The sequence below is a fragment of the Theropithecus gelada genome, chromosome 8, assembly GCF_003255815.1.
Source record: "Theropithecus gelada isolate Dixy chromosome 8, Tgel_1.0, whole genome shotgun sequence".
NCBI classification, from domain to species: Eukaryota; Metazoa; Chordata; class Mammalia; order Primates; family Cercopithecidae; genus Theropithecus; species Theropithecus gelada.
Window position 1 is genome coordinate 774,589 of NC_037676.1, and position 23,725 is coordinate 798,313.

The 23,725-nt window shown below is 48.5% G+C and overlaps 1 protein-coding gene across 2 annotated transcripts in view; it reads right to left on the reverse strand.

Annotated features, from left to right (window-relative positions):
• Positions 1-1,336: 1,336 nt before the first annotated feature.
• GATA4 (GATA binding protein 4) overlaps positions 1,337-23,725 on the reverse strand; it is a 56,945-nt gene continuing 34,556 nt past the window's right edge. The window contains exons 3-7 of one of the 2 annotated variants that reach the window (XM_025394014.1): positions 12,496-12,662; positions 11,356-11,481; positions 6,485-6,572; positions 4,222-4,370; positions 1,337-3,036 (exon numbers count right to left, since the gene is read on the reverse strand). In XM_025394014.1, coding sequence (XP_025249799.1) covers positions 2,854-3,036; positions 4,222-4,370; positions 6,485-6,572; positions 11,356-11,481; positions 12,496-12,662 — 713 coding nt within the window. In that variant the 3' untranslated portion in view covers positions 1,337-2,853. Of the gene's footprint in view, positions 3,037-4,221; positions 4,371-6,484; positions 6,573-11,355; positions 11,482-12,495; positions 12,666-23,725 lie in introns of both variants that reach the window. The other variant, XM_025394013.1, reaches the window with a different exon arrangement.

Genomic DNA, 23,725 nt, shown 5'->3' on the forward strand with positions numbered 1-23,725 from the left:
GTAGTCTCAGCTACTTGGGAGGCTGAGGCGGGAGAATGGCATGAACCCGGGAGGCGGAGCTTGCAGTGAGCCGAGATCACGCCACTGCACTCCAGCCTGGGAGCACAGCGAGACTCCGTCTCAAAAAAAAAAAAAAAAAAAAGATAAATGCGCTCCTTAATTGTTAAAAGACTTGATATGGGTTTCAAAAGGTTTTGTTTGTTGTTTGAGACAGAGTCTTGCTCTGTTACCCAAGCTTAAGTGTAAGTGGCATGAGCTCAGCTCACTGCAGTCTTCACCTCCTGGGCTCAAGTGATCCTCCCACAACCTTCTGAGTAGCTGGGATCACAGGGGCATGCCACCATACCTGGTTAATTTTCTAATTTTTTGTAGAGATGGGGTCCCCCTACATTGCCCAGGTTTGTCTCAACTTCTCAGGCTCAAGCAATCCTCCTGCCTTGGCCTCCCAAAATGCTGGGATTACAGGGGTGAGCCACCGCGCCCGGCCCCACTCCACATACTTTTAAGATGAAGTGGTTAAGCACCCCTGTGGCCTAAGGAGGTGAAGACAAATGGATAAAGGAGAGGAAGTGCCGCCTTCTCTCTCATTCTTGTGAGGCATCATTTGCCCCTTAGCCTGTTCAGATCAAACCATAAAATGGCAAGAGCTCCTTGTCCTAGAGGGACCCAGTTTTAAGTCAGAAGTGGCTAAAGAGAACATTTTCTTCCAGGTAGGCGGAGCCTCATGCTCCAGACCCTGTTGTCTGGAGGGCTCTAAAAATGCCCTCAGATGGTTGGGAGTGGTGACCCATGCCTCTAATCCCAGGATTTTGGGAGGCTGAGGCGGGAGAATTGCTTGAGCCCAGGAGTTTAAGACCAGCCTCGGCAACAAAGCAAGATCCCATCTCTACAAAATAAAAATTAGCTGGGCATGGTGGTGTGCATCTGTGGTCCCAGCTACTGAAGAGACAGGCAGGTGGATCGTTCGAGCCAAGTAGGTCCATGATGGCACACAGCACTCCAGCCTGAGCAACAGAGCAAGGCCCTGTCTCAATAAATCAATAAATACATTGAGCGACTTTTGTTGGACCACAAGGAACTTTGTTTATGGATAGGTACAACTGTCTCCTAGGAAATTAAAGCCCAGCAGTGACACCCATCTAATGTCTGACATTAGCAGGGCTGGGATGAGTGTTCTTTTCAGGATCCACTGCTACCAAAAGAGGGAGCCTTAGCCAATGACCAAAAATAAAGGAAGCAGCCGTGAGTGGGTCAGTGGATCCATGGCCTCAAGATTCCCCAGGAGAGAACAGCAGTGCTGAGCCTCCCGGTGAAGACCACTGAGGGAAGAGGAGGGAAAGAGGAATACAGATAAATTTATTAGTTAAATACTGATTTTACAGCCATTTCACCTTAAGACAATGTTAACAGGTTTGTGGGTTAGGGAGGGTACACGAGGGGGCCTTTGGAAGAAAACAATGTAAATGATGATTAAAACAGAATCTTGGTTCAAAGGTATTCTCTGCTATAGCCAGTAGGATTTTGGAGTGAGGGGGCTGGGCGTGTGGGGAGGCGTAGTAATGCCACAGTCAGCTACAGCTCTGCTGAGAAAGAGGAAGGAGTCTCCATGAGCTCCAGCGTCAGGGGCGGAAACTGAGCAATGTGCAGAGGAGAAGGCAGCGGATCCCGGAGCAGCTCAGAGTCGGAGGCTCCCTCCAGGCCCCCTGCCATGTCTTAGCAGTCATCTTCTTTCCGTGACTTGTGTCGTGTTGTGTTTGTTTGCTTTGAAGTCGCGTTGCAGAATCTCTGGCTTTTCGCCTCCTGGACAAAAGACTTCTGCCAAGGCGAGGCTGCAGGTCCGGAGGGACTCCGGCTGCCATCGGACCAAGGGCCAGGAGGAGCAGACAGCAGGTGGGTCGGCCTTTGGGACACTCCTGCCCCCTGAGCAGGACTCTGTCCACTTACACTCTCCCAGAAGGACCTCGAGGCTCGGCTGATGTTTGCCAGACTGGCTTGAGCAGCAGAACGTTTTGTTCTTACTCAGAACCCCTCTGTGTGTGACAGGGTGAATGAAGGGCCTGCAGGGAACTCGAGGGGGGCCGTTTGGCTAAGCTCCCCAGCTCTGGTTTTGCCAGGGGAGGGACATGTACAAGCTGCAGGCAGAGCTGAATCACTCAGAGCAGGAAGAGGGACTTTTATTTTGAGAGATGTTGGAAGTGAAGGAGCAAAGGCCCGCAGCAGGGGAAGGTGCCTGGGGGAGAAGTTGCCAGCTGCAGTGGATGGGGCTGCGCTCTGTGGCGGGTGCAGTGCTCCTCTAGCTCCCCAGGGAAGTGTTCGGTCACTTCTGTCACATCCCACAGTTGTGGAGTCAGATTTGGTATTGGGGATGCAGGGCGGTGCCGTTTCTCAAGCGGATGGATAGGGCAGGGGCCTCTCCCCAGGGGACCGTCCATCCAGGTACATGGCAAACAGATGCCGTCATTCGGGCTGGAGCAGGGGTCCCAGGGCCCAGCCCTCCGCTTGTTCTCAGATCTCCGGTGCTGGAAACACAATGCGAAACCCACCGTCTAGGCCACAGCGGTGAACACAGGGGACAAGGACATCTTGGGAAAGAAGTCTCCAACTCACAGGGAGATGCAGTGTGCTCGTGCTGCAGGCTGGGCTCCCTCCAGTCCCACCACCGTATACAGGCATCCGAGAAAATCCAACACCCGCTTCCCCTGACCAGATCGTCAACTTCAAGTTTCTTCCCAGTTGTTGTTCTGGAGTCATTCCCAGGCAGAGGAGGCTGGCCCCTGGGAGCCCAGGGCCTCCTTCTTCCCAGTCCTCCACGTCCCAGGTCCGTGCAGGAATTTGAGGAGGGAAGAGGGAAGATTACGCAGTGATTATGTCCCCGTGACTGTCAGCCAAGACCAGGCTGTTCCAAGAGTCCTGCTTGGAGCTGGTCTGTGGAGACTGGCTGACGGGAGACACATAGCCTTGTGGGGAGAGCTTCAGGGCCGAGAGGACCGGGTGGAGGGAGGGCCCGTGGCCAGACATCGCGCTGACCGAGAACGTCTGAAAAGCAGAAAGCACACGATGAGGCCCATGGAGACACTCCTGAGGTAGGGGAGGGTGCCCTACTATGCAGATGTCGCCAGGATGGCTCCCGCCCTCAGGAAGGGACCAAGGAGCACGTCTCTCTGTTTCTCCTGATCCCGGTGATCTGGGCACAAAGGGTCTGGGTGATGCATCAGCTGCTTCTGAGCACAGTATACAACCAGGGTGAGAACCCGGTGGGCCTGTGGATACTGTGGTTGCCCAGAAGGCTCTGATGGTTACAGGAGACACTTTCTACCATCCTATCACTACCACGTCCACTTTCCAACAGAGAAGCCGTCCACCAGGCCCAGAAGGGGCTCCTGCTGCCCCTGGTTCTGTGGGATCAGATTCTCCCAGGCAATAAGAAGCTCATTAAGACACGGCCTCTCTCAGTTAAGAGCAGAGGCAAGATTAGCAGCAGGGGCTGGTCAGAGGAGACTGTGGTCAAGCTTGGTGCGTCCTGGTCCCAAGAGAGGGAACTGCAGAGGGGACGAGGCAGGGAAGCTGAGATGCCATCATCCTCCACAAGAGGGAACCTGGGTTGCCCCGGGTGTCCCCTGACACACGTGCAGAGCTGGGCCTCATGAAAGTGGCATCCTGCCTGTGACCTCCCACCAGCCTGCCCCCTCTGCAGGATGCAGGCCTTTCCCCATGCCAGCTTCCTCCTCCTTCCCCACCCTCTCCTGTTGAAGTCTCACCTCCCTGCACATAGGAGACATTGCCTAGAGAACCCCTGCTCTGCCTCCCACAGCGGGACCACGCCTCCCCTCGCCCCAGCAGGCAGTCTCATTCAGGCTGTCCTTGTGTGTTGTTTTCCTCCCCTGCCACCCATGCTGTATGCCAGCCCCGGACTCCCCTCTCTTTGTTTCCAAAGATAGTGGCATAGAGGAGCTGTTAAAAAATTGTGAGTCATAATCGTGTCCACACCACCATAGCTTGACAAGATGTCCTGAAATACAGCCGGATGCAGATGCCCCTAGCCTCGAGGGGCCCTGAGGGCACCATGCAGCTCAAAGGCTGGAGCTTCCTAGCCCAGAGGGTAGCTCACTGCTTGCACCTGTGAGGCCTGGCTGCAAGTCCCACCCAAGACTAGGCTGGCCCCTGGGACTCTGCAATCGGCCTCCCCACAAACAGCCCTGGCGCCCCACCCGTGGCGTGTACCTGGGACACGGAGCTGCTGTGCCCATAGTGAGATGACAGGCCAGGCTCTGTCTTGATGGGGCGCATCTCCTCGCTGCTGCTGGTGGTGGCGCTGCTGGAGTTGCTGGAAGCACCGCTGGTGGGAGGAAGGCTCTCACTGCCTGCAGGACCTGGAATGAAGCAGAGTCAGCACACCCAAATCAGCGGCAGGGACAAATGAACAGCCGGCAGCCTGTGAGACAGCAGGGATGGGTCTGAGCTAATGGCTTTATCTACATTTGTCAGGGAGAGCAGCAGGGGTCCTTATCAGTGGACAGTTACAGTTCTCACAGGGATGGCTTCTTCCCTCTAGCTCATTGCAAACCCTTGAGGCCACATGGGTTTCAGGATTCAAAACTTTTAAAAACAATTCTTCTTCATTCAACTTGAAGATTCAAATTTTTAAAAGTCCAAATACTGTGTATTATAGAATACCTCCCGCAGGGCCTGAGATAATACCCTATAATTAAATACATTAATATCCCCACAGCAAAACATGTGAATATCATACTGAATGGGGTAAACAGAGACCATCAACAGCCTTGTGTCTGTTCAAAATAGGTTTTGCTGCCAAATCTAGCTTCCCGGATTTGGAATTTTGGACCGGGGATGGTGCACTGGAGCCGAATGTCTTCTCTACCTGTGATTGCTACGTGAGAGGAAATAAGGTTACCCAGGGCACGTAGGGTTCTTGGCAGCAGTAGGGAAGCAGGAGGAGAGGTGGAAGACCACAGGTGTGAGACATTGAAAATTCCGGTAGGAAATATGCTTGCCAGAAGGGGCAAGCCATGGTTGAATCTAGAAAAGTAGAACTTTGATCATGCCCTTGGTAGTGGAAAGGGCCAATTTATCTGACTCTGTCATGCCTTAGGTTAGAAGATACATCTTCCATCAGATCAGCCAATTGATTTTCTCTGTGACTGCAGCACTGACCAGTCCAATCTCTAACTGGGTAGCCGTACTGAGTGGGGAGTGTTTTGGTAGGGAACACAAATGTATTAAAGAACAGCCCTTGTTCTTTCATAAATTTATATATAATTTAATAAATACAAATAAATATAATTTAAATTTAATAAATATTTGATAAATTTATTTACTAAAAATAAATTTTAAAAGAACAGCCTCTGTTCTTTTTTATGTTTTTTTTTTTTTAGAGACGGGGTCTTGCTCTGCTCTCCAGGTTGGAGTACAGTGGCACGATCACAGGTCACTGCAGCCTCCAACTTTTGAGCAGCCCTTATTCTTTTTTTTTTTTTTTTTTTGAGACGGAGTCTCGCTCTGCCACCCAGGCTGGAGTGCAGTGGCCGGATCTCAGCTCACTGCAAGCTCCGCCTCCCGGGTTCACGCCATTCTCCTGCCTCAGCCTCCCGAGTAGCTGGGACTACAGGCGCCCGCCACCTCGCCCGGCTAGTTTTTTGTATTTTTTAGTAGAGACAGGGTTTCACCGTGTCAGCCAGGATGGTCTCGATCTCCTGACCTCGTGATCCGCCCGTCTCGGCCTCCCAAAGTGCTGGGATTACAGGCTTGAGCCACCGCGCCCGGCCAGCAGCCCTTATTCTTAATCCAGAAATTCAGAAGGCAGAGTGGTAGATTGAAGAGAACATTGACCCGGAAGCATAAAAGCTTGGGTTTTAATTCTCTACCCATTAACAGCTGTATGACCCTCGTTAAATCATTGTCCTCTATGAGCCTCAGTTTGCTTGTTAGTAAAATGGCGTCATAAACTGGTTCTCATGGAGTCTTTTGTTCATGGAGATAATGTTTCTGAAGGGGCTTTCTAAAGCACAAAGCACTGCATGATGTTCATTATCCACTGGCTTAGAGATCAATCTGTTAGGAACATGATTAATTGGACCCTGTCCTCCTGGATCCCCGTTAGCCCAAAGAAAATTGAAAGGAACTGAGCTTTTGGGTGGCTGCAGCACCAAAGATGAAGGGACCGAGTAAAGTTCCTCTTTCCTGCAGGCCCTCGACTGGTCCAGCCTGCCCACTGGGATCTTTGCAGTTGGCAATGATCAGACCCCAGCCTGAGTTGAGCCTGCTTCAAAAGCTCCCAATATGTTCCATGGCAATTGTTAACTTTTTTGCTGGGCTCTTCATCCTGTCCTGAAAGGCCAGGGATGTACAACGCTGTCACCACACCCTGGCAGCCTGGGCTGACCTGCCTAACCCAGAAGATATGATTCTTGTGCACTCTGAGGGCTTCTGACGTATTCACATAATCACTCACAGATCTTTTCCTCACCTGCTGGTGTCTTAGATTTATTCAGGTTCTTGGGCTTCCGTTTTCTGGTTTGAATCCCCTCTTTCCGCATTGCAAGAGGCCTGGGAACCTGGAGGGTCACAAGTCAATATATATGGTTTTCCATTTCTACATAATCTGCTACAGCACTGAAAGACACACAGCTGCTGTGAGAAGGCAACACCTAAGCAATCTCTCCACAAAGGCTGGGGCTCAGACGGTGTGCACAGGCCCCTGGAATTCAGCAAGAAAGAAATCAATTCTGTTTTTAAAAAACTTATCGAGCACCTATGTGATGTGATGGGGACTTTACTAGAGCCTGGAGAATAGGGAACTAAAGACACACAGTTCCTACCCTCAGAAATTCATAGACAAGCAGAAATAACCGGACTCTGGTAGGTGATATAAAAAGAGAGAAACACGAAACTGTCCTGGGGTGAGGAGTGGGAAGGAGGGGCACATGAGGATATCAAGGAAGGCTTCAGTGTGGAGGTGACACCTGAGTTTGTAAAAGGTTTTGAGTAGACAGAGGCAGGCGTTTCAGGCAGCAGAGAGAATGTTCAAAAGCCTTTATCATCCACACAAGGACCCTGAAAACAAAAAGTGGGTGCTAGGCCAGGCGCAGTGGCTCATGCCTGTAATCCCAGCACTTTGGGTGGCCGAGGTGGGAGGATTACTTGAGTCCAGGAGTTCAAGACCATCCTTGGCAACATAGTGAGACCCTATCTCTACAAAAAAGTTTTAAAATTAGCTGGGCATGGTGGTACATGCCTGTAGTTGCAGCTACTTAGAAGGTTGAGATGGGAGGATCACTTGAACCCAGGAAGTCAAGGCTGCAGCAAGCCGGGATTGTGCCACTGCACTCCAGCCTGGGCAGAGCAAGGCCCTGTCTCAAAAAGGGGCGAGAGTGCGGGGGTGCTATCAATAATTGTGCTGGGAAAATTGGCCTCAACAGTAACAGCCCCAGCGAGTTGAGATGTAACATTACTCTACTTATAGCAGCTCTGTACTGCATTGGGTCTGGCTGGAGCCACTGGTGCGTCTATGAACGGTGGGGAACAGTAAGAGACTATTCTAGAAACTGCCCTGTGACCAGCTTCTGAGATAAAATGTCCCTGGACAATACTTTGACCACAGTTCTGTTGGGAGGCAGGCCCCAGAGCCATTCACAGATGCCTAAGCCAGTCCTGGGGAGCAGGACTGCAGGGTGCCTTCCCCACATCTCGTTTCTCTTAGGCTGAGCCAAGTCTTTTAGCCCCTGTTCTATGCTATGCTTGTCTACCATGTGGGATCGATAAAGACCACACCTGCAAATACAGAAAGAAAAGCAATTACTGCTTCAGAGACATGAACATGGAATGGTTAAGCGAGAAATACACCAGCATATGTGAACTTGAATTGCCTCCTATTTAACTGTGGGTAGATGGGGCAGCATTTGCACACCCCTACCCCACCATCTGCCTATCTGTCTGTGACTCTATACCCAGACCCCTATTTTCCACCTTGTGGGAGGGTGTCCTCCCCCACCCCATCCCCCTAGCTATGCCTCAAATGTTCAAGCCCATTCTAGCCTCAGAAGAATCTTCCCCTCATGTTAATCTCCATTCACTTAGGTATGCTTTTTTTTTTCAGTTGCAGTAAAATAAAATACATGTAACTTAAGATTTACCATCTTAACCATTTTTAAGTATATTGTTCTGTAGTGTTAAGCTCATTCACACTGTTCTGCAGCTCTCACCACCATCCCCAGAACTCTTCTCATCTTGCAAAACTCAAACTCCATACCCATTAAACATCACTCCTCATTCCCCCTTTCCTCAGCCCCTGACAGTCTCCATTCTACTTTCTGCCTCCATGGATTTGACACATGGTGTCAGGGGCCAGAATTCCCTTCCTTTTTAAGGCTGAATAATATCCTACGTGTATATATATCACACTTTGTTTATCTGTTCATTTCCCCATGGACACTCAGGTTGTTTCCATCTTTCTGCATTTGTGAATCATGCTGCTGTAAACGGGAGTGTACAAATAGCTCTGAGACCCTGCCTTTAATTCTTTTGGGTATATATCCAGAAATAGTATGCTGGATCATGTGGTAATTTTATTTTTTTTATTTTCTGAGAATATAATCTTTTGAATACCTACATAATATTTCCCAATAAGTTTCTTGTACCATTCCCATATTGAAGAATAATAGTTTAACCATTTTCCTTCCAAAGGTTTTTTCCCCTCCATTTTTGCTATTACAGTGATTAACAAACACCCTTATATATATTCTTTGCAGAAAGAAATGTTTTCTTATGAATTTTCATAACTTTAGCTATTTGTTTGTTCATTATAACAAGAAATTATGAAAAGATACACGAGATTAAGTTAATAACAGCCCTCTCACTCCACTACCATAAATCCTATCCCAATGAGGCAACTGGATTTAACAGCCTGTTATATATTCTTACATTTAAAAAAAATTCTCAAACACATGTACACATATATATCTATTGACGTGGTTTGGCTGTGTCCCCACCAAAATCTCATCTTGAATTGTAGCTCCCATAAATCCCACGTGTTGTGGGAGGGACCTGAGGGGAGATAATTGAGTCACAGGGTGGTTTCTCCCATACTGTTCTAACTGTAGTGAGGAAGTCTCATGAGAGCTAATGGTTTTATAAGGGGAAACTCCTTTTGCTTGGCTCTCATTCTCTCTTGCCTGCTGCCATGTAAGACGTGCCTTTCACCTTCCACCATGATTTTGAGGTCTCCCCAGCAATGTGGAACTGTGAGTCCACTAAAACACTTTTTTATTTTGAGTATGTCTTTATCAGCAGTGTGAAAACAGACTAATACACCTATACATGTATATGTGTGTGTATGTATTCACCCATCCACTGGTCTGTCCACTCATCCCATATGTATGTGTGTTTACTGCACCTTCAACACTCGTAGTATGCGGTCATGCTACATATATTTCTTTGCAATGTGCTTTTTCATTTTCTAGATCAAGATACATGGCTCTAGATTATTATTTTTAAATTTCTCCTCAATATTCCACATTTTGGGATATACCAGAATTTTTTCAACCATTCCTTTATGGGATTTTAAGGTGGTTTCTAGTTTTTGCCACCACAAACAATGCAGCAATAAATGGTTCAAAGGTCATCATGTACTGGTTATTTTTTATAGGCTAGTTTCCCAACAGTAGACCTGCCAGATATAAAGGTGTTTATGGTTTTAACCCTTAAAAATACCACTAAGTTAATAGATGCAGTTATTCAAATACAAATCAATAATACATGAGAGTATCTAATTCCCCAAATCCACAGCAGCACACATTTTAATTTTTGCCAAATATGTGGGCAAAATAGGGACTTTCGTGGTCATTTTCAGGTACATTTCCCTGATTTTCAGTGAGATTCAGCATGTCTGCACATGTTTCATGGCTATCTGGACAGCTTCTGTGAGATGTCAGTTCGTATCTTTTGCCCATTTGGGGGAAGTGGGGGAAAAATCAATTGTTCTTTTCTTATTAGGCTATAAGGTCTATCTGTTTCTGGTTTGGTTTTAATTTAACTTGTATTTGAACAATTAAGACTTGCAAATGTACCGTCTAAGGTACCAAGGGGGTACACAGCAAAAAGAGTGTCTTTCCAATCCCTTCTCCCCAGGACCCCAGTTTTTCTCCTGGAGGCACCCCATGTACATATATATGCATACATGTGACCATGTGACCAACCTCTACATATCCTACCAGAGGTGTTCTGTGTACATGGAAACAACCATGTATAAATTATGTTCTTCCTCATATTTATAAAAATAGTGCCGTAGTAAGTAGTGTTCCGCACCTTGCCTTTTTGTTAACACTGTATAATGGAGAATGTTCCAATAAAAATGTAAAGAGCTTTGTAGAAGCTCCTTGTAATTCTGGAAATACTAACCCTTTTTCTGGTACTGTGTGTATTGGCCTTTACTTTCCCTAGGTATCATTTCCAGGCACTAATAGTAAATATTTACAAAATCAAATCTATCTAACTATTTTTATATGGCTAAAAAGTTTTAAAATCTTGTTTAAGAAGTTCTCCCATCCCCAAAGTTACATAAATACTTCCCCTTATATTTTCTTCCAGTGTTTTTATCATCTGATTTTTTTTGTAGTATTTTATTGTCTAATATTTTTATTTTTTGGAGACAGGGTCTCACTTTGTAACTCAGGCTGGAGTGCAGTGGCACAATCAGAGCTCACTGCAGCCTCAAACTCCTAAGCTCAAGCCATCCTCCTACCTCAGCCTCCTAAGTAGCTGGGACTAGAGGCATGCACCACCATGCCCAGCTAGTTTTTTTTTTCTTTTTTTTTTTTCAGTAGAGACAAAGTTTCCAGGTTGGTCTTGAACTCCTGAGCTCATGCAATCCTCCTGCCTCGGCCTCCCAAAGTGCTGGGATTACAGGCATGGGTCATGATGCCTGGCCTTACTTTTAGTTTATTTCAAAGATATTTTACATCTAATATCTTTAATTCACCTAAGTTTATTTTTGTTTAAGTAGGAGGTGGAGGTCATGCTTTCCTTTTGTTTTCCAAATGAACAGCCAATTTTGTCAATGCAACTATCCTTAAGCTTCTTATCCACTGAATCGAAATGTCACCTTTGTTGCATATCAAGGTGCTGTATATAAATATGGCCTGCTCATCTGTAAAATGGAAAATTCACTTATGCAATGTAAAGGATGGAAGAGGCCAGCAAAGTTGTTGAAAGTCCCTTCCAAATCTAAGTATCTTTGTTAAGAAGGGAAAATGGATGCTAGTCCAAAGGAAGAAGACAAGGGAGGACTGAGAGATGGGCATCAGAAGGCAAGGATGCCGCGTGGGTGTGGGACCCACGTACCCCATGGAGCTTCATGTAGAGGCCACAGGCATTGCACACGGGCTCGCCCTCCGCATTGCGGCGCCACAGCGTGGTGGTGGTGGTCTGGCAGTTGGCACAGGAGAGGCCCACTCGGCGGGAGGCAGACTGCAAGACAGGAAACAGACCCTTCATGTCCAAGTAAAAAGGGGGCACTGCCTTCCACCTCGCGCGCGGCTGCGGATTGGGCTTCCCTAATGGGAGGCAGGGCTGGGCCCTAATGACCCTGCATGAGATCTCTGACCTGTGACAGCACCTAACTCTCCTGTCACCTGAGCCACTGCGAGGAGTAAATCAGAACAAGGTTTCTGCTGCACGAGGAGAGCGAACGTGGGCACTGGAGACCTGGTTTCCAGTCCTAACCATCATTCACCATCAGGCAAATAACCAGTGAGCGCCGGACACTGCTGGAAGGAAAGCTTCTCCTGAAAGAAGCTGCAGGTGCCAGGCACAGACGGAGAGTGAGGAATCATGGTGTCCAAATAGTATCAAAGTCTGAATGGCCCTGGGACCTCAAGAAAGGGAGGCACCAGGGTTTATCCCCTCTGTTCTTCCCTCCTTAATATAGTGCAATCTGGTTGGTGTTGATCAGAATCAAATTATATTAAAAAGGAGCATGAAGCCAGAAGCCAAGCCCCAGGCCCAAACTCTTCCCCAGCCCTGGGGCCCAACACAAGCTGCTTGCACTTCTGGGCTTTGGGATTTATCAACTGATCAACTGAGGTCAGGATAGAGACCAGCCTCTGAGGTGACCTTCCTTGCAGGGTTGGTGTGGATGGAGGAGACACTCCAGTCAACACCAGAGTGGCAACCAGGAAACCTGGATTCCGGTTCCAGAGTTCCAGATGGGAGACTCAGTACCTCAGTGACTGTGGGCAAGGCCACTAGCTTCTCTGAGCCTCACTTTCCGTTTCTGTGTGCTGAAGAGGTTGAACTGGACAGCCTGGATCATTCTGGTGGCTCCAGCTGACTCTAAAGTTGTGACAATTATGGTGGAGCTCTCACCCATCTAATCCCCTGATCCACACCCTCAAGTTCCAAAATTCAAAACTAGAGGATGTCCCACCAAGGCGAGAGCCCTGCAGCCAGGTGCCGAGAGGAGGCCGTGAGGCAGGTGCTTACCAGCCGGCGCTGGGGCTTGATGAGCGGCCGGTTGATGCCGTTCATCTTGTGGTAGAGGCCGCAGGCGTTGCACAGATAGTGACCCGTCCCATCTCGCCTCCAGAGTGGGGTGGACATAGCCCCACAGTTGACACACTCTCTGCCTTCTGAGAAGTCGTCAAACATATCTACTGAGTTGGGGAGAACAGACAAGAAAAGACAGAGGATGAATTCTTTGTTTATGCCCATCTCTTACCTCTGAGAATCTAGAGCGCGCAGAAACAATGCCCTTTCCTCGGAAGGAGAAGACCACCTTGGGCTGCTCTTGCTCTTCCTCACTCCGACTTCAGCCCCTGCCCCCTAATCCCAGACACTGCGAGCTCCCCTGAGCATGAGAAGAGGAAAGGTTGCAGTGATCACCCGTGTCCTGGGCTGGGAGGCGGGACACCTGGATTTCAGTCCAGATGTCACATTCAGAGCCTCCAGCTCTAGGCCTCTCACCTCCCACTGAGGTCCACGCAAACCTTCTTGCGCTCTCTTTTTCCTTTTCAAAGTTAGTAAGATTACTTTTCCCTTTGCATAAAGATATAAATATTTACCTTATGAAAATCAGTGCCAAAATATATAAGGAAAATTCAGATTGTCACTAATGTTTTCAGCATTTGGTTCTATTGTATCCTTTGTAAGACTATTTTTTTTTTTTAATCAGAGACAGGGTCACTCTGTCACCCAGGCTGGAGTACAGTGGTGCAATCATAACTCAGTCCAGCCTTGAACCCCTGGGCTCAAGTGATCCTCCAGCCTCAGCCTCCCAAAGTGCTGAGACTACCTGCCTGAGCCACTGTGCCCAGCCCTTTGTGAGACTTCTTTTTTTGAGATGGAGTTTCACTCTTGTTGTCCAGGTTGGAGTGCAATGGCGCAATCTTGGCTCACTGCAACCTCTGCCTCCCGGGTTCACGCGATTCTCCTGCCTCAGCCTCCCAAGTAGTTAGAATTACAGGCATGCACCACCACACACAGCTAATTTTGTGCTTTTAGTAGAGATGGGGTTTCACCATGTTGGTCAGGCTGGTCTCGAACTCCTGACCTCATGTGGTCCGCACGCCTTGGTCTCCCAAAGTACTGAGTACTCCACACCCAACCTTGTGAAACTTTCATATGTTGATATGTATTTTTGCCAAGCTATATAATTCTGAGTCTGTGTGGGTCTTTTGCTTAATATCAAAACATTTTCCCAATGAGAAATTCTTTATAAACTCATTGTATAAAATTCTTTTTAAACTTATATCATTATTCCATCATATAAACGTGCCATCATTTAACTAGTATCATTCAACTATTAATTTTCATCCAGTTTTGGATTCTTGTTTCATAAACACTGCTTGTTTTGTGCATGAATCTGTGCATTTCTAGTTATTCCTTAGGATACTCTCCGAGAAGTAAAATTTCTGAGTCAAAGGCACTAGATTTCTTTTAAGTTTTTGGAATTTTCTAACTGTCCAGCAAAAAAATGCTTCATTCATTCATTTTTTCTGTTTTAATATACCTGTATGGGCTGCTGTATCATAGTTTGACATTTTTCTTGCTTATTGGTATATAAAATAAAGGTGCATATTATAAGCCATGGCACCTTAGAGCTGCTCACATGAGTGGAGCATCTCCCCGACTACCACAAGGCTGCTGGGTCTGTCGCTCCCTTCACTCGCTCACTCCTCCCCGCCATCACCTTTATCGTCCATGTCTACAGAACGTTAAACTGACAGGTTCCACTTGTGTCCATTCTCCTCACCCTGATGAGACAGGCCAGGCCAGTTTTCTTACTCCCTGCAGTCTATATAAAGCCTGGCTCACAATCTCCGGAAGTCCCTCTGACTTCATGGTTTCCTAATTTGCTGTCCCTAAACACATCTACCTTGGTCTCCAGACTCTTCCTATGCCGCTGCCGGAGGCGAGGGCAGATTCTTCTCTAGTGAAGAGGGGCGCTTTCATTGAGTTGGGAGGACAGGTGGTGAAGAGCTCTCTTTCCAACAGGACCCAGCCCGGGAGGGGGTCAAGGTTGTACATTTTGCTAGTTCTGTGGCCCAGCTACTTGCTCAAAGGGAATGTGGGCCAGAGAAAAGCATGGTGGGGGGCCCTCCCCCCAACTCTGGGTACACAAACAGTCATTTGCACCTGCAAACAGGTAGCTGTGTGTCCACACCAAGTAAACAGTGTGCAGGTGTGAGGGGCTATTTGCTCAGGCCAGGGAGCGGAGCACAGGCGTCACAGCAGAGGCTATTTTTACACCTGGGTCACACTGACAGCCTCTACCAAGGTCGCCTGCCCTCAGAGCCATACATGAGATGCGGCCACTCCCGCCTATGACTTGCTCCCAGCTGGACCACCACAATTAACACTACTGTTGCCACCTCTACAGTCGGTGCCTATGGCCTGTCAGCCTCACTTCTTTCATCCAGGCCTGCTCATGAGGGGATTCGAGAGGCCAGGAATTTACAGAAGGACATTAGACCAAGCCAACTCCACAGCAGGAGGTGGGCACAGGCAATGTCGTCATTTTGTTGGGTGTCCGCAATAAACACTAGGTGGCACTACCATCTCAAAATTGAACCAAGACACCCAGTCTGGCCTGAATGACACTTGGACATAGAGGCCTTGTAAGATCACCTTTCCAGTCCAAACCTAGCACAACTCTCTCATTCTGGTTTCCTTTTTAATTTTATTTTTCTCTTTAGAGACAGGACTCACTCTGTCACCCAAGCTGGAGTGCAGTGGTGCAATAGTAGCTCACTGCAGCCACCAACTCCTGGCCTCAAGAGGTCCTCCTGCCTCAGCCTATTTTTCTTTTTCTATCTTTTTTTTTTTTTTTGAGACAGGGTCTCACTCTGTTACCCAGGCTGGAGTGCAGTGGGCCCTGCAACCTCAAGCTTCCTTAGTACCTGGGATTATAGGCACACGCTACCATCCCCAGCTAATTTTTGTAGAGACAAGGTTTCACCATGTTGCCCAGGCTGGTCTCAAATTCCTAGGCTCAAGTGATCCTCCTGCCTTGGCCTCCCCAAATGCTGGGATTACAGGCATGAGCCACTGCACCCAGCCCTATTTTTCTTTATTATGAAAAAATGTAAACATTCAGAAGTAGACAGAATATGAAAGAGAACTCTGACTTAACCATCATCCAGTTGCCGATCATTTGTGGTCAATCTTGTTTTATCTATACCTCCATTCACTTTCCCCCATATTGTGCTACTGAAGAAAATCCCAGACTTCTATTACTTCATTCACAAATATCTCAGTATGTTGCTCTAACAGATAAAGAATCACACTCTTAAAAATAAGCAAACTGGCTTCTCTCCTACATTCTGGTTCATTTAAGTCAAAAACATCTCATAATGTGTTCCTCTTGTTCGGAGGGGAGATTCTCTTTTCTTCTCACAATTATTGTTTTATATGCAGGAATATCGGAGTGTTTTTTTTCTTCTTCCCATACTACACTGATGTAAAGAAAAACTTTTTTTGAGACAGGGTCTCACTCGGTCCCCCAGGCTGGAGTACAGTGCTGCGATCTTGGCTTACTGCAGCCTCAACCTCCTGGGCTCAAGCACTCCTCCCGCCTCAGCCTCCCAAGTATCTGGGACTACAGGTGCATGCCACCATGCCTTGCTAATTTTTTTTTTTTTTTTTTTTTTTGTATTTTTGGTAGAGACAAGCTCTCACTATGTTGTACAGACTGGTCTTGAACTCCTAAGCTCAAGCGATTCTCCCACCTCAGCCTCCCAAAGTGCTGGGATTATGGGCATGAGCCACCGTGCCCACCCCAGAATCTTATTAAAGGACCCAGGAATTCCTGGAGCGTCCTCTCAGCTGCTGACTCACCTTTGGCTGCCTTGAGAACCCAACACATAGGTCTGCCTCGGAAGCTCCTGCAGGCTCACCTCAAAGTTGGGTTATGCATTCAAGCAACTATTTTACTGTCCAGGTAAAGTCACTGGAGGTTGCCAAATACGTATTCGTCACCAACAAATATTTACTAAGCATCTGCTATTTAATCACTCTGATAGATGTCACAGGAGCTAGGAGGGAACCCAGGTCTCGGAATGCTAATGATCTATTTGGACAACTTGGATTTGAATATCAATAATGAGTAATAATATTACTCGGTTCGTTTTTAGAACATACCCTCAGCAGAGTGGGGGACTCATGGCAGACCCAATTGTCTAGGGCAGAAAGTGTGGAATCCCCACCAACATAAAAGTCCCATTGTGATAGAAGGGTCAGGATCACCAAAACAGCCAAAGTAAAGGCTATGCTTCCTAAAGACACCCAATAGACAACCCGCAACACCTCCAAATCTGCAGAAGTTTCCATATTTCTGACCACAAAATCTTGCCATCCAACCCGGTCAATGAAATGTTACACACATTTTTAAACAATTACTTTAAAAACAAGGTAATCATAGAGGAAAATGTTGACCCTATAATGTTAAATGACAAACACAGCACTAAGTCCCAAACTAGCACTCACATCTGGTATGAACCTCGGTAAGCACCACTTCTCATTCCTTCTTAGGAGAGGTACTGAGAGGCAAGAATGATTCTGAAGCCAGGGGGCACAGCTGGGGCCTCGGATGCAGCCCCTCCCACCCAGTGCTGGCATCCCGGGAACTGCTCCAGCCACTTGGAAGGCATCACCCACGTTTGGAGGAAAGACTTGTAATAATAGTTGTAAAGTACTTTGCAAATGAGAGGAAAAACTTACAACAATGGCTGTAAAGTGCTTTGCAAACATCAAATGAGATAACAATGATGGATTATTGTTAGGAGGCTGAAGTTGGAGGGGTCAGGAGGGAAGGGGAGCGACCAGGACAAACCTTGGCGCTGGTTATTGGAGGAGGGGAGGACAGATAAAAGAGCTAGGAGATTGGGGAATCTGACCTTTCTTAAACCACTGGGGCTATGCTCAGAATGTCTGTCGCTCTCAGCCGTCAGGTTTGAGACTGCAACCCGGGAACCAACTGACGGCAAGGCTGACCGTGTACACTTACTCGGTCTCCAAGTTGTTGCTCGTGGAAGTATGATTAATGATTAGTTTAGCAATGAAAAGCACAAAATAAACTATGTCCTAACTCCAAGGATGGGGATCTCACTCCTCACTTCCATCCATACCCTGCTAAAACAGTTTTTTTAAAGAGGAAGCAAAGTCTGATAGTCCGATTTCTCAGACATCCAGTGCCATATGGATGTTCCTATGAATTAAGGCAAACTACTCCCACCCTAGTGCCTGAAAGAAGAATGTAGGCCAGGAGGTGGAAACATCCCATCCCGACTTCCCTACAAAGAACTGACACCACCAGAGGCAAAGACTGCGACCTCTCCTCTCCTCTGACCTGCTCCATCCATCTTGGGGAACCCACCCACCCCAACAAGGGGAAGCCAATCAGGGCCGGGAGAGGGAAGGCATGGGAGGAAGAAAGGGAGAGGAATCAGAGGCCAGGGTCACGGTTCCGCTCTCCACTCCCTCCCCTGGGCGCTGCTGGCTGCTGGGGAGACAGCTCAGGCCACTGCTGCCGCCCCAACGGCGCCACAGAGCCTGGTCTGCTCTCCTGCAGATGCGCCCCTTAGACCTCTACCTGCTGGGGAGAGCTGGTGTTGAGCCCCAGCTTGCGCTGGAAAGAGCCTCACCCTCACGCCTGGAGGCAGAGGTGATGGGTCTCAGCCCCTTCACTGCAATGTCTGAAGCTCAAACATTTGCCATGTGTCTGCATAGGCACCCCTGTACGAGTGCTAGACATAACGAACGTGGTGGAAAAACCCACGCTAACTCCTTGCCCTAAGTTGTTTTGGTCTAGCTGGGGATGCACAACTCAAAACTAATCGCTACCTTTGAGGTGACAAACTGCAGTGGGCCTGGGCGTCACACCGGTGCCCAGTCCACCACCTCCAGCGTCAGATCTTCAGCATAATGGACGTTCAGGGAGAGACACATCACCAGTGGAAAGGGCCCGTGCCCGGCAGCTGGGCAGTGCCACACAAGAAGGGCCGGGGGCCAGGGAGACGCAACCCAGAAGCCTTCTTGGAAAAGGCCAGACCCCAGCCCAGACTGGGCAGGACGGGAGGGACCTGCCCAGAGACCGCTCCCTGGGAACTAAAAGGGCTTCAGAGCAAAGTCTCAGCCCCACCCAAAGGTCCCTTGCTGAACCCCAGGCCCACGTCCCATCCAGAGTTCACTAGAGATGGAGCCTGGATTTCCCGACAGGCCCGGATCTGTCCCTGCGGCTGGCGCCTGGGTGTGGGGCACGAGGCCCAAACAAAGCCTGAGGTTTTCCTGGCAGCTCTCGAGCCCTGGGTCTTCTGGGCTTCGTCAGGCTCGGCAGATGCCTGTGACAGGAGGCTGTCACGGGGAGGCCCACACAGCTCCAGCGGGCTCCGGCAAGGGGATGAAATCACCTATTTTGGAAGCTCCCGCAGCTGCTGAACAGAGGAGGTTACCAGTTACCGCCCACCTTGCAGAGTCACCCCACGGAGTCCAAGGCCTCTGCTTCTGACCCTTATAAAGGACAAGACCCCGGGACGCCGGCTGGCTGGAGTGACGGAATGTGACTCAGTTTTGTTTTGTTTTTCTTCCTCAATCACAAACAGACAAGGACACTGTGAAAGGAAAAAAACAAAATCAAACAAAACAAAAACAAGAACGGAGGGAGGGGGGAATGTACAGAGAGACAGAGGAGGAAGAGGTTGAAGATCAAATGATAGAGGAAAATACACCTGCTCATATGCAAAGAGGCTTTACAGATGACAAAGAGAAAGATGAGCTTGAAGGCTGTAACGTGCAACCACACCTGTCACTGGAGGAACTGTGGAAAGACTCCAGCTCCAAAGCCCTGGGCCCCAGCGGCTCCTCCCTAGAGGTCTAAGAACTCCCAGCACCTCCGCACCTGCCTGGTCTGTGCTCATAGTCGGGTCAGCGTGGGAGGCTGGTCCAGGAGAGGAATGGCAATGGAGGAATGTTCATGTGCTTTAGAAAACAGATTCTGCCCAGGGCCACAGAGCTAATCAACAGCAGAGATGGGATCAAACCCAGGTTGGCCAGTCAGTCTCTTAACCACAGGCCAGCATCCCACCAGCTCTGCCCACAGATGTCTTGGCCATCCCTGACCCTTTCCCCAGCGGCAGTAGCTGGCAGCAGAGAGAAAATCAGTCTCAATTTGACCTGTGAGCAGCAAGGGCTGTAGGAGTCCAGAGCCCAAGCATGCTGTGTTTTCCCAGCGTGTCTGATCCCAGAAACTTCCTAGCATCTCTGTTTCAATGCTGCTCAGCTCACCCACTTGGGAAATGCTTCCTGGCCTTCATCATTGTCAAGATTAGATTTTGAGACCTTCGAGAACCCCTACACGTGGGTCTATAATTATGGCATAAAGATTTCCCCATAAAATGCAGGATCAGTTGTTGGCTCCAGGAGAAATGTAGGGTGCTTCTGAATTCAAATTTGAGCCTCTGCAATGACAATGCCACAGAGCTAAGTCCGTGAACTTGCGGACTGTTGCATTACTCTCACAGGACCTTTTTTTTTTTTTGGCAATGGGGTCTTGCTCTGTCACCCAGGCTGGAGTCCAGTAGCTCAGTCACAGCTAATTGCAGCCTCGACTTCCTGGCCTCAAGCAATCCTCGTGCCTGAACCTCCTGAGTAGCTGGGACTCCAGGTACACACCACCACGCTCAGCTAGTTTTTGTAGCATTTTGTAGACATAGGGTCTCACTATGTTGCCCAGGCTGATCTTGAACTCCTGAGTTCAAGCAATCCTCCCGCCTCAGCCTCCCAAAGTATTGGTATTACAGGCATGAGCCACCACTTCTGGCCACAAGCACTTTCTTGAAACAAATGAAACAAAAGTATTGTGGTGAATGTGACTTCATTTGCTGCATCTCGACACTAAACATGCAGACTCCCAGAAAATGGTCACCATGGCCCCTTCCCACCAGAGAACCGCAGGCTGGGACACTATTTTAAAAACAGGTAAAGGGCCAGGTATGGTGGCTCATGCCTGTAATCCCAGCACTTTGGGAGGCCGAAGCCGGTGGAACACTTGAGGTCAAGAGTTCAAGGCCAGCCTGGCCAACATGGTGAAAGCCTGTCTCTACCAAAAATATAAAAAATAGGTGGGCATGTTGGTGCACCCCCGTAATTCCAGCTACTCGGGAGGCTGAGGCAAGAGAATTGCTCGAACCCAGGAGGCAGAGGTTGCAGTGAGCCGTGATCATGCCACTGTACTACATACAGTCTGGGAGACACAGTGAGACCCTGTCTCCAACAAAATGGAAAAGGAACAAAGAAAAGAAGGGGACACTGAAAGACTGCAGTGAGCTCTACATTTCTATTTGAAAACTCTCCCCAGTGCTGGCATTTTGCCCCTATACCAATACATTTTTTACAAAGACTGTCTTGCCAGCTGTCACCTTCAGGTGAAAGAGCTGTGGAGTTTTCCTGGGGGCCTCCGTGTGGGAAGCTACGATCAGTCCCAGAGTGGAGGGGCCTGGGCCTCCCAGCTGCTGTGTCTGCAGAGACCCTGCCCGGCAGTCCTCACGCCGAAACCTGGGACAATATTCTCCTCTTTGTGCTGTCCCCCTCCCCGGGTTAATCTGGGAGCCCTGTGACTCACCATACAAAATGGGACACTTCTGAGGGGAGGGGGCACATTACTAATTATTCTTAAAGCACAGTCTTAACACCAGGGTGTGTGGCAACCCTCTGCAGACCTCACTGTCAGACCTGCATCCCTGACATGCTGATCCCTCCTCTCCGTGTCTCCCTAGTGTCCCAGCTGACAGGTAATATGGCTTACTTGCCCCCTCCCAGACAAGCCAGGAAAGAGGCCAGGACACCGCATTGGGCGCTGGGTCCTGCAGCTCCTGGGACTTCCGGCTTCAAGCTCAGATACAGCCGGGTAGCCCTGGCTGGGGATCAGCACTTGAAAATATTTACTCCTTCCTGGCCTCTGGGGACTGCATGCAAAGGGCGCCCCCGCCGCCGCTACCCTGTCCACTGCCTTGTTGAGTTGGCTCACTCTGCACATCCCCAGTCCTTCTGTGGGAGAGGCTGTGAGGTCCCGGAGCAAGGGGCAGTTGGCACAGTGGTACAGTCTTAAAACCTGCAAGCTGGGTCTGGGCTATTCCGTGAACATTCAGAAGAGGACACCAAGGTGCAGAGCAGGCCGGTCAAGTGCCTCATCTGAGCTCCCAGTCCTAGCCTTCCACAGTACCACACTGCTCTCCGCTGGACCCCGCCACCTGTAGCACCCTGCACACAGCAGAAGCTCCAGACACAACAGAAACTCCGCACACACGACAGAAGCTGCGCGCACGACGGAAGCTCTGCACACAGAGCCATCGAGTTTCAACAAACCCAGTGCCTAGAGAGTCCCGTGAGGTGGCCGAAATGACGATGCGACAGGGCTGGGCTTCCGGCCGGCTGGGCTGCCTGGCCACTGAGATGCCATGTTCCTGGACACACACCATAATTCAGCTGTGAGAATCATCTGTGCAGGGCCAGAAGTTTCCGTGTGTGTGTGTGTACACATACATGTGTGTATATATGTGTGTATGTAAAATCATATATAATGGATGTATATGGAAAATTACACCACGTTGCACTGAAAGCCAGCCCACTCTTGCTAGCAATAAAACTGCTCTAATCAATTCACTGGAATAAACTGTTTTTAGAGGGAAAATGTCTATTTTTCAGATGTTCCTGCCAAATACTGGAAACAACCAAGATGCCCAACGGTAGAAGAATGAATACAAAAACAAAGTTTCAGTAAAGCCATACGGGAATTGGAGTTGGTTTATTAAATGACAACTGGATAGACTATGTTCTTCAGATTTTCTCTTTCTGTAACATGGTTTAAATTAGTTAAATATGCAGTTAATTAAACAAGCATCGCTGCCTAGGCACTGCAGGATCGGAGATGTTTATTTTCTTCAATTTCCTGGGATCCTCCTAGTCTGAAAGAAAAAATACAAAGTACTTTTTCCACTATGGGCCCAGCTGCCTTCCCACCACAGTGGCAGCCCCATCTGGGCTCAGGCATTGCTATGGCACCAACTATTCCTCCCACCCTACAGAAAGAAAGGGAGAACCCCTCCCTTCAGGGTAGAGTCCCAGCCAGGGTAGAATGTACATGAAGAGCTTGCCAGTCACGCTGTGGACAAAGTCTGGCACTGGTCCTGGTTCCTCCAAGTCACTGTGTTGTGATGATGCCCCTCTCCAGGCTCCTCCCAGCTTGCCTCAGTCATTTAGTGTGCCTTGGGGTTGGGGGATGTGGGGAAGCAGACACTCTGGGTCTTCATGGGAAGCGTGACATGGTACAGCCCCACAGCCAGTGGGGAAAGCAATTTGGCGATATCTTATCAAAAGTATAAATGCATGTGTCACTTGATCCAGAAACTCCACTTCCAGGAATGTATCCTCCAGATTACTTTTGTGTAAAATGGTTTATATACAAGGAGATTCACTATGGCATGTTTTTCCATAGCAGAGGACTGGAAAAACCACTCTTAGGTTCATGAATACAGGACCGGTTAATTCAGTGAAGGCATACTATGTAGCCATAAACAATGGTCTTGAGGTACTGATATGGAATTCTTGCCAGTATATGCTGTGCAATATTAGAAGGCATGGACAATACATTGATATTCTCTTACAAAAAGAAGGGGAGAAGAATCTGTACATGGATTTGTTTATATATACAATGAACATTTTTAGGAGGACAGACAAGAAACTGATCATACTGGTTGCTTCCAGGGAGGCGTCTTGGTGGCTCATGGAGGTACTTCTCATTGTTTGCTGTTGTGTACCTTTTAAATACTCAACTATTTTAATGTTAATGTATTTCTTATTTGTGACAGTGATTTTTTTTTTTTTTTTTTTTTGAGACAGAGTCTTGCTCTGTCACCCAGGCTGGAGTGCAGTGGCATGATCTTGGCTCACTGGAACCTCCATTTTCTGGGCTCAAGCAATTCTCCTGCCTCAGCCTCCCCAAAAGCTGGGATTACAGGTATATACCACTATGCCTGGCTAATTTTTGTATTTTTAGCAGAGATGGGGTTTCACCATGTTGGTCAGGCTGGTCTTGAACTCCTGACCTTAGGTGATTCGCCAGGGTTGGGCTCCCAAAGTGCTGGGATTACAGGCATGAGCCACCGCACCTGGCCTGTGATTCTTTTGCATGTTAAATAAAGTACAGAAATATGTCATGGGC